We start from the raw sequence: 15,197 nt of genomic DNA on the forward strand, positions 1-15,197 counted from the left end.
AAAAGTAAATAGAAATTGGGCAGTATACCTACATCAGACTGTAATTAGATTGACACTCACAATACCCTTATTTCATTACTCTGTGATGTCACTAGAGGGCATTGTGTATTGAAATGGTTTAAAATCATTCAAACTAACATCAAATATCTATAAATTGTATGAATTAATAAAGAAATTATTAAAATGTTGCATTGAACAGGCCAACATCAGCTTGGAGAGGACTTTAAATTTCTCAATCACAAAACTATTATTTTTCTGTTTGATTGTTGAGATGCTTGAGGGCCTCATTGGAAAAGAAGTGTTTTACTTTTATAATACTTGACTACTTTACAACACTTATCTGAACTACCCTGGATAAATACATTGTATTATTATTATTACTACAAGAAACTGCTTTTGTTTGACAGGTTGTACTTAAGTCCTTCCACTTTACCCATGTACTTAAATTAATGATATAGGGTAACTTGAGGTTATTCAACCACAACACCAGAGGGGGCTAAATTCTCTTCTATGGTTTAGGGCCACTTGGGAATACAGCATATATAAATCATGGCTCTGGTTTACACATACAAAAGTTGCACTATAATCTTACCACATTACTGGATATTTTTAGATTAAATTTGGATACATTGATGTTATTGTCATATATTAGTTCTCACTATTTTATTACATAAAGATCAGTCTAAAAGTATGAGCATTGTTTATATATGCATATCAGTTCATGAGCCCGGCAAGGTGTATGGTGCCAAAAAGAAGTTCTTAACAATATTCTTCCCAGTTATTTCCAGCAATATTCCAATAGTGCTCAACATTGTCATCCATTTTCTGCTCTAAGAAGCAATGTTCAAGTCCAACAAAATTGTGTGTACCACAAAAACTAGAATAGATGATCGGCTAATATTGGGATGTACTTCCAAACTATTGAAGTTAATGATCAGATGTGGTTTCCCCTATGTTTACCCATGATGGCTTTGTAAATCACACTTTTAATGAGGGTACTCACCTGGAACGCTGTGCGAATGCTGTCGATCTCTATCTGTTGTCTGTTCTCTGCCAATGCAAGTTGTTCACGTAGTGCTTCAACTTCATGTTGAAACTGTTCATTCTCCCAAGACAAGGTCTGCAGTCAAAAGAGACATAAATGTTTTTAGACATTTATCTTTTTGAACTAGGTAATGAATAACATCATACATTTCATTGATGGATCATGTAAGAAGGTGGTGACGATGTGTGTGTGTGTGTATGTGTGTGTGTGTGTGTGTGTGTGTGTGTGTGTGTGTGTGTGTGTGTGTGTGTCACTGTGTATATATGTGTGTGTATGTCACTGTGTGCGTGTATATCACTGTGTGTATATATGTGTGTGTATGTCACTGTGTGTGTGTGTGTGTGTGTGTGTGTGTGTGTGTGTGTGTGTGTGTATGTGTGTGTGTGTGTGTGTGTGTGTGTGTGTGGAAAAGGAGTGGTATGATTTGATTTGATTTGAAGAGTATAATGAATCAACCAATTTGTTGCCTACAACCAGCTTCTAGTCTGATGACTACATTACCTGGTAGTAGTTGCTGACTGAAAAGTTGAGTTCCTAAAACTATCTCATTAAAATTATGATATTTAAAGTCCGGTCACTACTCTTAAGCCATACTACTGACATCTGCAAAACAATATCTGGGCCATAAAGGTTTTATCATATACTTTATGTAGCATTTACCTGGCACGGAAACAATATTTGAATCACATAATTATATAAATTGACAGTGAAACATTATTTTATGTGGAAAAATGTAAATATAGTGAGAGAAAAATCAAAGCCAGGTCAATGAGTAAGGAGATATTGATGAATGCACCACTTGCCATATTTGGGCAAAATGATCACATACCTATGCCAATCATTCTTGACGACGTTTAATGCAAAATATCACTCCTGATATGGGACGTTAAACGCCATCAAAAACGGTCAATGTTAGATGCTGGTGTTATCACGCATGACCACAGAACTGAGATATCATTCAAAACATGACCACAGAACTGAGATATCTTTCAAAACAGGGAAATTCTGATGAAAATGTCCATACCCAAATGATACTATTTACGATCATACATTAAATTGCAAATTCACAACCATACTGTACAAGTTCGTGCTGTTTCGGCAACATGATACTCGTCTAAAGACTCATGTCACGATGCCGAAATGGCACTCATGGTGATATGACAAACAAAGAGGTGATATCGGGTAATAACCTCATATTATTGTAGAGCTTCGATGCACACACTTTCCACCGAATTACATTGAAAGCGATACTGCAGTGGGTATATGATAATGATGTTTCCTTGTTTATACACGACAATTATAATTGAAAATTAATTACTTAAATTAAATAGCTAATGTTTTTAATTTGGATAATTTACTGAGCTGCATTTGATGAGTTATCTACATGGTTATTAGCTTCCTCTTTAAATAGATTGGAAATTTTATAACACCAAGGCCACGTGAATTTATTACAACTTGCCCTCAGGACAAAACACTGTAGGCAAGTTGGATTAAGATCTGAGAAGATAACAGGTTGTAATCAGTTTTAATTTGATGTCTCATCTTACGACATTGTCAGAATCCTTGTAAGACACTTGGCTTTAATTTGGTAGAAGTAACTGTGCAGATTACAGTCATACTCAAGCCAAATGATTGTCTTTGAACAGAAAATATGGGTTGTATACCCCGGGTCATTCTATGTTACGACAATCGTGTCTACATCACTGGTTTTGTGGTGTTCGAAATATGAGTTGAAATGTTTCAAATCGACATTTAGTTTTCCCAATTTTTCATAAATCATGAATGAGGGGTTATAATTTGATGTAATTAATATGGGGATATCATGTATCATTTATAGCTCATAATTTTGCATTCTGACAGTGTGCAAGAACAAAAATCTAAAGGGCTTTGCCCTTATGGAAGGAATTCAGTTTGGTCATTTGGGGATATAAGTGTTGATGTGAATATTAAAGTCATGTACTTGTAAATTTAAAATTATATGCAAATTATTACTTCATGTTTCATGCATTCATATATCTTGAGTAAACAATGAAAAACACATTATAATTACAACAACACAGCAAGAATCTATTTCTACAAAATATTTTGACTACAAATTTTACATTTCATGAATTTGTTCCAGCAGCTGTACATTGTACACAACAAAATATGACATCAAATTTGAAATAAAAGTCTTAAACCATGCATGTGACAAGTTGAACAAAAAATATGGAATATATACTCTGGTCGTTCTACATCATGACAATGCACGACTATGCCATGGCAATGCGTGTCTATGCCATGATGACAATGTGTGTCTACATCACTGGTTCAGCTGTGTTCGAAACATGAGTCAAAAAGTTCAAAATTGCCATTATTTTCCTCAATTTCTCTTAGATATTATTCGCACTGGTATAATTATGTTATTCTCCAATATTTTTCTCCATTCAGTTGGAAAATATTTTAGACCTAAGGGTTTGTCACTACTTGTCTAGCAACTCGGAGTGACAAAGACCCCTAAGGTCACTTGTATTTTCTTTGGCTGAACAAAGAAAAATATTGGGGAATAACATCTAATTAACTAGATGCTTCTACTACCATGAAGTCATCCTTATCCAATATCAGCCACCCACGCATTTACACATGACACACACACACAATATGACACGACACAACACTTTTAGAAGGTTTATCAATAAAGGTTAATAAGTAGACATCAGTAGTGCAATAAATCATATTTTATGACCTGTCATAACTCTACACTTTCACCAGTGTATGATGAATAATGACAAACAGGTGTCGCTGCCAATACTTTCATTGCATAGCTAGTATTTGTAATCCTTCATGGTGTTACCATATACCGGTAGCATAGTGTCAACATTGCAGAGATACTACATATTTTTGTGTTCTTTACGATCTCTCACATCATTTTTTTGCTCCAAAATAATATGAACATTACTTTTTTTAAACCACAAACTCTAAATTACTTCTTATACTATTCATTTTCTATGTTCCTAATAATCTCAAAAGTAACTGTTTTTCTGCTAACATTTTTGAAAATTTTTTTTTTTCAATGACTCAAAAAATTTGTTTTACAAGACCGTGGTCTCAGTGAAAAATGATCCTTCAGGCATGATTACTTTAGGAATGTACAGTAAACTTGAGATTTGTTACTGTATTAATTCACATGTATAATGTGCAATTATTGGTATTTTAACAACGTTCACTAATTTAATACTGTTGGTTGTCTGACTGAAAAATTAATACCTAAGTTACAGATAGTGTGGGCTTAATGTACAAAACCCATTTCAGCCTCCCCACATTTTTGCATTTTTTCATGCACATGGAAAGAAGAAAAAAAAATTGTCTACAGTGACAATTTCTATGTTTACAGTATTTTATATTGTAAAACTAGCTGTCAAATGCATAATTTTGGACAAGTTTGTTTAACGTAATAACTGTTGATGTTGTAAACACACTGAAATATATTGAACAGCCTAAAGGTAAATTGTGTGTGTGTAGTGATACACATTTATTTGATGATCTCAACATTCATGTAAATAATGATGTGTCTACATCTGATACAATTTTTCATTATATTCATCTTGTTGGAAATTATATACAGTTAAATACACAAATTTACCTCTAGGCAAATCAAAATACTGCAGTATGTAAAATATTAACAGGAAATTATTATAACAAATCTGATAAAAAAAAATGTTCCAATTTAAGTGATTTCAGCTGAAAGCAAGATTTTTGGGAAGTTTTTTTTTTTTTTTTTTTTGGGGGGGGGGGTTCTCTCTCAAATACAGTGGCATGATAGTTTTTCGATTAAAAGCTAGATTCTCACAAGTTCCCCCTCCTCCCAACTGACTTTGTGCCATTAATTTGAGTATAAGTGATGAGAAACACAACATAGAAACAATGTTGCCTGTTATAATGAAGGACATCCATTCATTTTGGTAATTACCCAAATAATTCATGTGTGAAAAGCAATATGGAGATCCGATGTGTAATAACGTTCACAGCTCACTTTTATGGATATTACAAGTTCTGATGTACATTTGATATTCATAATCACCTACTTATTGTTCTGTTTTAGTGTTATTATATTACACACATGGCACTTTGTGATTTGATTGGTCGGAGTTCTCACGCAATATAGTGCTATATTGTTTTACTCATGTGAGCCCGTCAGCAATTTTGTACATTTGTGATCTTGTTCAAACCCCAACTGATATGATGATAAGCGTAACAGAGATTAATGTACTCTGATTACTGTGTCACGAGCGGTTTCACTGATGGAATTTAACTATGTAAAGAAGAAAGTTGAATTTTCTCATCAGTTGATGACAGCACAGAAATCTAGTATAAGTACTTGTACTGTTTCAATGTCTGTCATTCCCACAGTATGGAAATAGAGAAATGAAATTATTTTGGTGTCTGTTGTGTGATATTTATAATATAAGTTTCAGTGATGGAATTCAAAGGCCTACTCTGCAGAGTCAGATTAAGATGACGCTCATTATGCTTATTATGTTACATGACTTGACCATGTAACACACTCACAGAGCTCATAGAGTGCCTAAGAACTGCCATTTTATAGAGTATTAATAGATTTTTTATCTCCTAATGTTGGACTATGGTGTTATGAACATACAGGAAAGAAATCTGTCACTGTATTTTTGAAATTAGTTGTGTTTTTTTGGGGACTGTAATCGTGACAATCTTGGCTTGATACATGTTATGAACATACAGGAAAGAAATCTGTCACTATATTTTTGAAATTAGTTATTTATTGGGGACTGTAATCGTGACAATCTTGGCTTGATACATGTTGAGACACTGACCCAAGATTGAAAATTAGCCCTCTAACTGTGAAAAGATGAAAGTTGAAATTTTCCCATCAGCCGATGACTGCACAGAAACCTAAGTACTTTACCAGTATATTGTTTCAGTGTCTGATGTTCTAGAAGGATGTAGAGGCTCATGACAGAATAGAAATGAAATGGTTTCAGTTTCCAATGAGTGATATTTACTCTGTGTTTCAATATGTGATCTTATAATAATAAATAAAATATGTTAATATAATATTCAAATATCAAATAATATCAATGCGTGAAGAATTAGGGTAAAATATATAGCCACTGTACTATGGTATATTTTGTGACTTTCACTCATGGTACAATATCTTTGAAATATTCTTTATTCTTGCTGAATAATAAGGCAAGTCTGTTTTGCTAAAGTATGGAATATCCACTAATAGTAACAGCTCACAATTTTGTCGCATTTATGCAAATTATGCTTTCGGGGTATACATCTACAAGCAGATCCCCCTCCAATTCTAACATCATTGAGGTAAAAAAAACAAAAAAACTAGCAGTGTATAAGGTTGTGAATTAGTTGTGATTTGTGTTAGTTTTAAGATTTGGAAAGAAAGAGGTGAGCATGCTATATATATTCAACAACACTATAGTTGTCAAGAATGATGTATGAGAACATTTCACAATTGAAAAAAACAAACTATCCATAATTGAACAGAAATCAACAATGTTAATGACCTACACATTGTACAATGTATTCAATTCACTTAATGTACTGATATTGTCAGTATTAGTCTCAAATGTCTCCTCATTTCCCTGTTTATCAGTTACAAAAGGTGATTCACATTTATACCTGACCCATTTCCAAAGCTGATACAGCCTCAAAACATAGATAAAGATTCTCTTGCTGAAAACCTCTGTTCTAGTTGTTGTTAAACTACTATATTTGTATTGTATACTAAAAAACTCAAATGAAGTCTCAATGAATGTGTTATGTAGAACTGCTACAAATGTACCTTACAAAAAAAAACTAAACTTGGTAGCCAGGAAAGTGACACCGTGTCACAAAAATGCACTCTGGGGGTGCAGCACTAACCCAGTTTATAGTTCTGACTTGCCCATTATATTGTTGATCATATATGTTATAATGCTTTGTAATGTCTTTGTTGAGGGCAGTATAAATAATATCCAATATACTTCACATGGGTATTGAAAGTGACAACTTGTAAAAAACTTTCTTGGCTGCCAGGTATTTTTTTGTAAGGTACGGTTCTACTTAACACATTCATTGAGACTTCAGTTGAGTTTTTTTGGTATACAAGCTTTGTGGCCAAGTTCTATTATTACATGGCAGTACTTTCCTTCATCAAACTTTCATCATTTTGTAGTAAAATGTAAAAGAAAGTACAATTACCTGGATTTGATCTTGTATGACAGGATCCTGTGCTTCTTTCTCTTCCAGTTGTCTTTTCATTCTATCTACTTGTAGACGACTACCTTTCAAATGAAGCTGTAGTTGTTCCTTCTCAGTTCTTTGCTGTCTTTCAATCTACAGATATAAACAATCAATATCTTCAGACATCTTATAAGACAAAACATAAGTACTGAATTGAAATTTGAGAACACATAAAATCAGAAAACGAATGTCGTAAAAGTATAGCTTTGTTTGGAGGTATGCACTTATATCGTATGTACCCCAGGTAGTACTTTACACAGTGAATTATTAAAGGCACATTTTTTTTGGTATATACAATGCAGTGTAGAAAATCACTGCACCAAATTAAAGAAAAAGAAAAGCCAGTCTGCTTATCATGTAGTTCACCAATGCTCATGTAAAAAGGGGTAAAATAATAACACTGACAGTGGCAAGTTTGTAAAAAGGAAATTTGATTTTGAATAATGATGTGTTAAACAGGTTTACATTTGTAAGTCATCCCGGGATAGGCCAGGCCTTGACAATTAAGTCCTACTATGGAGAACTAAACCTCATGGTTACATCACCTACAGGTGTTAATTTGCACTTGAAGGGCTTCCATACTCAGCAGAAACATATAGAGTTTAAACTTCATATAAAGCTGTGAGTAAAGAGGTCTTGTTGGTTATAGTTTGTGAAACATGGGATAAATTCTTCAGATTATCAGATCCTCAAATTTGATTACAGTATCTATAACTGTAATCTTTTATCTAATTTAGATGTAGTAACAAATAGTAATGAATTAGGTGAGACAGAATGGATGAGGAAAACCTTTTCTGGCAGAATATGGGGCCGATCACTTCACGACTGAGATCTTATGCAACAAGATACATACTTGCAATTCAATATTTAATATTGATTAATTTGCACATACACACATGGAATATATATATATATATATATATATATATATATAGATTTAATCTATGAAATTAGGTCATAAGGTGTAACTCAGAATTTCAAGCTTTCTGTAATCTTCATAAGTCATCTTAAGACACGGTTTTATGTATATATAAATGTAATGTATGTATTTACTTTGGAAATGTGAAATGGTAATGACACATAGGTATTGACATTTTCTGAAATCCAACACTACGTCCCCCTCCCCCCTTATTTCCCCAAGGTAGGTAATTCAAATAGATTTCATACAAGTTTCTTTCATTTTCTTAGTATACATGTATTGGTATTAACAATAGTGCTAGTAGACCTCAATTATAGCAAAACACGGTATAATTGCTATTTCCATTAGCTTGATCAACCATGTGTTGTTGATTATTGCAGCAAGTCACGACACATTGGGCATACACCTACATACAGCCGCCCACTTTCCGGTGCATTCGTGACTAGTATATAGAGTTTATCAGTCTATATATAGATCATTATTGTCTAAATGTAATATAAAAGATATCAAATGTAGCTATTGACAACATATTGGTATACTAAAAAAGTTTTATGATTGCCAAATTTAAAGAAATTGACAGAAGGCACATGGTTTATGTACGTTGTTTCTAAAATTGAAAATTTAACGATATACAGGACAGTTTATGCTAACACAGTTGTTATATGCAATCATTAAAACTTGTTTGATTAGATTATATTAGTTTTACAGCCATATTGAAAGTCCTTGTCATTTCAAGTGTCTTACAGGATGGAACCATGTAGTACTGCCCTCTATTGTCAGTTGTATGTAAACTTTTGTTTTACACTTTCCTGCTGTTTGTAGTGTAAAGTTTTCTCTCATGTTGGGAATCGGTTACGCGGACAAGAATCGCAAATAAAGCTTGTTCCTTTCTATTTATAGAACAGTCCTATAATCAACATGTACACTTTGCTTCATCTATTTGAAATACCAATCATTCATATTATTATCTGTGTGTTTGAGATACACTCACCTCCTTGACTTTCATCATGTCTTCCTTGATACTGTGTACTTCTCTAGTTTTAGAATCCAGTTCTGTTTGCAGTTGTTCCACATCAGAAGTCAGTATCTGGGCTTGTCTTTGTAGCTTCTCTTTTTCATCCATTTCACTGTTCATCTGTACACAAACAAACAAACAAACAAACAAACATGACAAGATGAAAACATTGTCAACACTGTAGTACATCCCTGACGATGCTGATGAGATGTTGGCGAAAATTTGGTATTCGCTTCCAAGAAATATTTTGATTCTGTGAGTAGAAATCTGATTACTAAGGATGAACCCAAAGTCTATGAGCATTTATTCTCACATTATCAACATGGTTATAAAACCAATCGGGCACAACATTGCACATGTTTGAAAAATTTCCATTTATTTTGAGATGAAGCTTTAATAGCCAAACGACAATTACAATAATACAAATCCACTTCGGACAATCATTTTTTGCTGTTTTTTGGAAGTAGCCCAAACTGAGTATATATATGATTTCACTGGCGAGTCAAAATACTGAGTGACTCAAAAAATCTAAATTAAACTATTCTAGTATATTCTAATGTTGATGCAAACCTTCAATAGCATTACAAACTCAGTTGATGACAATAGGGGATTTTGCAACATTTTTTTTTTGAGGGGGGGGGGGGGGAGAAGAAGGATTTTGACATCAGGTGGAATAATAAATCAAGTCTCCTTCCAGTGAAAAGTTGTTGTATGAGAGTCTTTGCTGTATGCTGTGAGATTTGTTGTCCCGTCATGTATAACTGACTCTTTGGTAATGTTTGATAGTTATAAGATGAGGAGTACAACAACTACCTACTTCCAACTCTTACCATTTATTTCTTTATTGTTATCCGGAAACCAGAGTACCCAGGGAAAACCTGCGTTGTTTGGTAGAATCAAACTGAACGGCACTCCTCTTACTTATAGCGTGATAAATTTAATCAAACCCAGCCAACTCCTGACGGGTTTGAACCCAGGCTGCAGGGATAAGAGGCATATGAGCTAACAGCTCGGCCACCAACAACCCAGGGGTGGGGAAGGGAGGTTCATTTTGATCATATCATGGCACTCAACTACATGTACATACCTTTGTTTTATACTCTATAACCAATGACTTCTCTTTTTCCAACTCATCTACAAGTTCATCGATACGTTCTTGTAATTTGTTTTCTTCTTCTTCTTTATCATGTTTCAGTGTTTGTAATTGACTAACCATCTCTGTCAGTGAAGATTCTCTTCTAGCCAGCGCTGTTTCCAGTACTGATGTGTGATGTTTCAAGGCATCATGACTTTGTTTTACACCTATAGTAAAAAGTTTATAATGTATAAAGTTGTGTTTTTTTCAATCCTTTCAGAATCGAATACTACTGATGTGTGATGTTTCAAGGCATCGTGGCTTTGTTTTACACCTGTAGTAAAAAGTTTATAATGTATAAAGTTTTTTTTTTTTTCAATCCTTTCAGAATCTAATACTACTGATGTGTGATGTTTCAAGGCATCCTGTCTCTGTTAACACTTGTAGTAAAAAGCTTGTGATGAATAATTTTATTTCTTTCCAATAACTATAGGATTAAAAATAAAAACAAACTTGTTGACAAATTTATCTATAAAATTGGATGTATTTTGAGACTAGTATGAACAACTGTTGGACTCCGATGTTGTATTTCAAATACTGGTTCCTAGTCTTTTAATACATTATTATGTTTGTAATACATTGACAAACAGCCATCTTGAGTTGTTTTCATACGTACTTTTGTCTATAAAACATCTCTGCAAAATATACCTAACTGTTTGGATTTCTACACCACTATTGTTGTATGGTTAAAATCATCCCTTACCTGCCAGTCTGCCTCTTTCCCTTTCCAATTCCAATGCCATTTTTCTGTTTAATTCTTCAGCTCTCCGTTGGTGTTCATTATACTCTCTGGCCGCATACAGATCTCTTTCTAACTTGGCAATTCTACTACTGTATTCGTTAGTATCATCCACCATTTTAACTTGTAATTCATGCAGCTCTGCTTCCAGAGTCTGTTTTCTGATCTGTGTTGTTTCGAGTTCAACTCTCAGCTCCTGTAGCTCAGCCTCTAACTTCTCATGTTCCTCTGCCTTCACAGTCTGCACCTGACTATGTACACTCTGTAGCTCTAACTCTGCTCTCTGTTTTGTTTCCATGGTTTCTTTCAACTTCTTTGTCAGGGTGCCCACAGTTGATTCATATGATCTGTGCTTCTCTTTTAACTCCTTCTGTGCATTTTTCAAATCGGAACCAAGTCGGAGTATCTTTGCTCTTTGATCTGCTATTTCTCGGTGTGACATACTCTGTTGTTCAGCCAGTGTCTGTTTAAGATGATTATTTTCTTCGATAAGAATGGTATACGTCTCTCTTTCAGCACTCATCATTTCGATCTGTCCTTCCAGATGTGCCTTGCCTTCAAGAGCACTCTGTAGCTCTGTTTTCAACTCAGATATATTTTCCTGCACCCCAATCAAATCCCTTTCCATATTCTCCTTCTCAGAAGCCATAGCCTGGTAATCATTTTCCAAAATCTGGATTTTCTTACTCATAACTGTAACATCGCCCTCTAGAGACGCCTTATTGATTTTGAGCTCTTCAACCAATCTGTTCTTCCCTGTGATATCAACACTACGGCTTTCCAAATTCTTTTTCTGTTCAGCTAACTGCTGCTTGGCAACTTCCATCTTATCTTGCAGTAGTTGTTTTTCTTGCTGTACATCATCTAACTGGCCTGTTTTAGCTTGTAGTTCTTGTTTCATCAGTTTGAAACTCTTCTCTACCTTGCCCATATCACTCTGCAGATTCTGACAAGCCATATCAAAGGATCGCTTCTCTTCATTAGCTGATGCTAGTGCACTTTCAAGGGCTATCTTTTCTTCTTTCAGCTGCTGTACAAGTTCATCTTGACCCGAAGTCTCAGATCTAATTTCTTTCAACTTGACTTCTAAATCCACACATCTGGACTCCAGAGATTCAATCTGGTGATCTCGGGATGTAATGGATTCCTGAAAAGTAAAACGATATGCTATCTATCAAACTCAATTTTGAAATATAGTTCATCTTAAACTTGAAATAACTGTATCGTGACATTATGGAAGTATACAGCTATGCAGGCAATTTATGGTTGGGTTTTAGCAGCATCAAATATTCACATGTTTCATTATTAACCCTTTCATCATGAATTCTTGGTATACTGGGAACATGGTAGGGATTCAGAAAGACCACCAATGTAAGTGAAAGGGCAGAAATTAACTCTACCAGAGACCATATAGAATATCCATTATTCCAACTATTCTGGCAGTCATCAACAATGCATTGCATGTTGAATTACAGCAAATAGCCTTTACCAGAAGACTGTATTTAACATATACATTTCTGATCAAAACTGATCACTTTGCAAGTTGAGGTTGTTGTATGACTTGATAGACGAGTCTTTTTACAGCAAAATAGTAACTGACGATGCCTTTCCTGCTTAACTGATCTTTGTCCTCCATTACAATCTCACGGTGATCATTGTTGTGATCAGCTGTAAAAGTGCTCTTAACTAGCAACAACAACCTCAACTTACTAAATGATTGGCTTGCATACTACGGTAAATGTAAATTTTATACAGCTTTCTGGTGAATCCTTGCTGTGTTGCTAATCATAAATATAATTTTTACACCATAAACATCTACTTTTACTTAATTTATCTACCACTACCTACCTGTGCTAGAGTGAGTCTTTTCACCAACTCTTTCTTTTCTTCTTCTAAGACAGCTAAAGCAGCTTCCTTAACATATAGCTCACGTTTGGTTTTCTCCAGTTGTTGTTCAAGCTGTACAGATGTTGTTATCAGATTAGTCAGCTGGTGTTTCTCTTCCTCCACTTTCTGCATTCTCAATGACACAGCCTCCTCGGCAGCACTTCTCTCTCTGTTCATCTGATCAAATGTATGCTCTCTCTTCAACATGTCTGACTCAATGGCCTCCAGATGTTTGGCCAGCATTTCTTTTTCTAGTAGGGCTTTCTGTTGTGTTTCTGTTAGCTGTTGTCTAATTCTGGCATTCTCTGTTTTCAGGTTTTCAATCAGTGTTCCCTGCGTTACTGCATTGGTACGTGCTTTGGTGAGTTCTTTTTGAAGTTTGCTTCTTGAATCCTGAGCTTGCTGCAGCTGGTCTTGGAACCATTCCTTAGTGTTCACCAGTGCTTGTATATCAGTTTCTAGTGATGCAATCTCACCGGCTGAATGCGACTTATCCTGCTGTGCTGCAGCTAGTTCATGTTGCAGTGCTGCTATCTTATCCTTCAGCATTGTAACTGATGTCTCCTTTGTTGTGATGTTGACTCGTAACTGTTCTAACTTCTGGAAGAGTTTCTCATTTGCTTCCTGGGATGCCTTAGCTTCATCTGTAAGTTTCCTAATGGTGTTGTCTTTGGAATCAAGACTGCTCTGTAATTCTAGTATGTTCTGCTGCAACTGTGCTCTGTTTTGTTTCAATGTATCCAAATCAACTGCCAGGGCAGATCTTTCATGTACTGCATTTTGTGCTGAGGAACTTTGATTTCTGAGTTGGACCTTCAAGGCTGCCATCTGACTTTGTAGTTCAGCTCTTTCCTTGATGGCAGATTTGGCTTCAGAGCTCATAGTTTCAAGCTGTCCTTCCAGCATTGCCTTTTCTCTCATCAGGGAATACACATCTTGGCCCTGTGACTCTGATCCCAAGGTGCTGTGATATAATGGTTTCAGCACTCTCTGAGCAGACATGTCGTATCCAGGTACATGACTTTGCCGGTTAGTTGACCTGGGTCGTCTGGGAGTAGGCATCATGCCATCAGTAGTGTGCACTGATGTGGTTTCTGAGACATCCGATGTATTTGCTTGGTTCAAATCAATACCAGAATCACTATGGTTCTCATTTGTTGGTAGATTATCTTGAACCAGCAAGGGATGTGTTTGTGGCTGTGTATCAGCATTGGCAGTTCTACCATCAATACCATGGTCTCCTGTGCCATATCTCTCAGCTGTATCATGAGGATTTGAGCTGAGGCCTTCCTCTCGATTCCCTCCCCATGAAAAGATAGAACTGAAGAAAGACCCCGATTTAGGTTTGCCTTCAGACTTTGGTGTATGAGGTGCACTTCCTGCTAAACTACTGTCTCTAGAAGATACAATAGACCCAGTCTGACTTGTCACATCACTAGCGTTGGACATCGTGTCGACTGACTGGCTTGTATTAATTTCACTAGGTTTATTATGTTTCTTTCGTGACCCTGATTTTTTTGATGTTTTGGAAGACTTGGGTGTATCTTGGGTTTTCTTTCCACTGACTATACTTTGGTTAGTACTTGCTGTAGCAATGATGGACTCTACAGGACTGCGGTACAGTGCTGGACTGCTAGCTGAACTGGGGTTGTCATCACCATGTGAGAATTTTGACCCCACCGCTGACATAACTGCAAGACCAGTATTCTGGCCAATCAGAGTCATGGGTCTTGCTGATGGAACTGACCGTGATGTACTTGTTGGTTTTGGTGATGTTGCTTCACTGTGACCTGACTTGATACTTTCATTGTCAAGGTCTGGCTCACTATCTGCTTCTGTGACTGTATCATCTGAAGAGCTTTCAGTCTCAGTATGTCTCCTAGTCTGGGAAGCCATGTTGTCTGGTATTACATCATGCTGTACATGTAACGGTTTGAAAGATTCTGGTGCAGGTAGTTTAATGGGTTGTTCATGTACATTGCCAGTCAGCTGTAATGTATAAGAACATACTTTATGATACACGTTTTTATAACACTTTTATTTTACACTTAAAGAACTCTCATATTCAGCAACAAGAAACTCAGTACTTTTACAGTAGTTCAGTAGTCCAGTAAGATTCAACTTTTTTTTTCATCAACTGCCTCGTAATTCTACCAATGACTTCCTGATAAGAATTTGACTGACATGTATGTCACCATA

The 15,197-nt window shown here is 35.5% G+C and overlaps 1 protein-coding gene across 2 annotated transcripts in view; it reads right to left on the reverse strand.

The window, feature by feature from the left end:
- LOC144448792 (uncharacterized) overlaps nucleotides 1-15,197 on the reverse strand; it is a 48,810-nt gene that overhangs the window by 17,948 nt on the left and 15,665 nt on the right. For both annotated transcript variants that reach the window (XM_078139082.1, XM_078139083.1), the window contains exons 5-10: nucleotides 12,960-14,987; nucleotides 11,076-12,258; nucleotides 10,325-10,539; nucleotides 9,214-9,357; nucleotides 7,262-7,396; nucleotides 1,004-1,120 (exon numbers count right to left, since the gene is read on the reverse strand). In XM_078139082.1, coding sequence (XP_077995208.1) covers nucleotides 1,004-1,120; nucleotides 7,262-7,396; nucleotides 9,214-9,357; nucleotides 10,325-10,539; nucleotides 11,076-12,258; nucleotides 12,960-14,987 — 3,822 coding nt within the window. The remainder of the gene's footprint in view (nucleotides 1-1,003; nucleotides 1,121-7,261; nucleotides 7,397-9,213; nucleotides 9,358-10,324; nucleotides 10,540-11,075; nucleotides 12,259-12,959; nucleotides 14,988-15,197) is intronic.

The sequence above is a fragment of the Glandiceps talaboti genome, chromosome 18 (assembly GCF_964340395.1).
Source record: "Glandiceps talaboti chromosome 18, keGlaTala1.1, whole genome shotgun sequence".
In the NCBI taxonomy this organism is placed as follows: domain Eukaryota; kingdom Metazoa; phylum Hemichordata; class Enteropneusta; family Spengelidae; genus Glandiceps; species Glandiceps talaboti.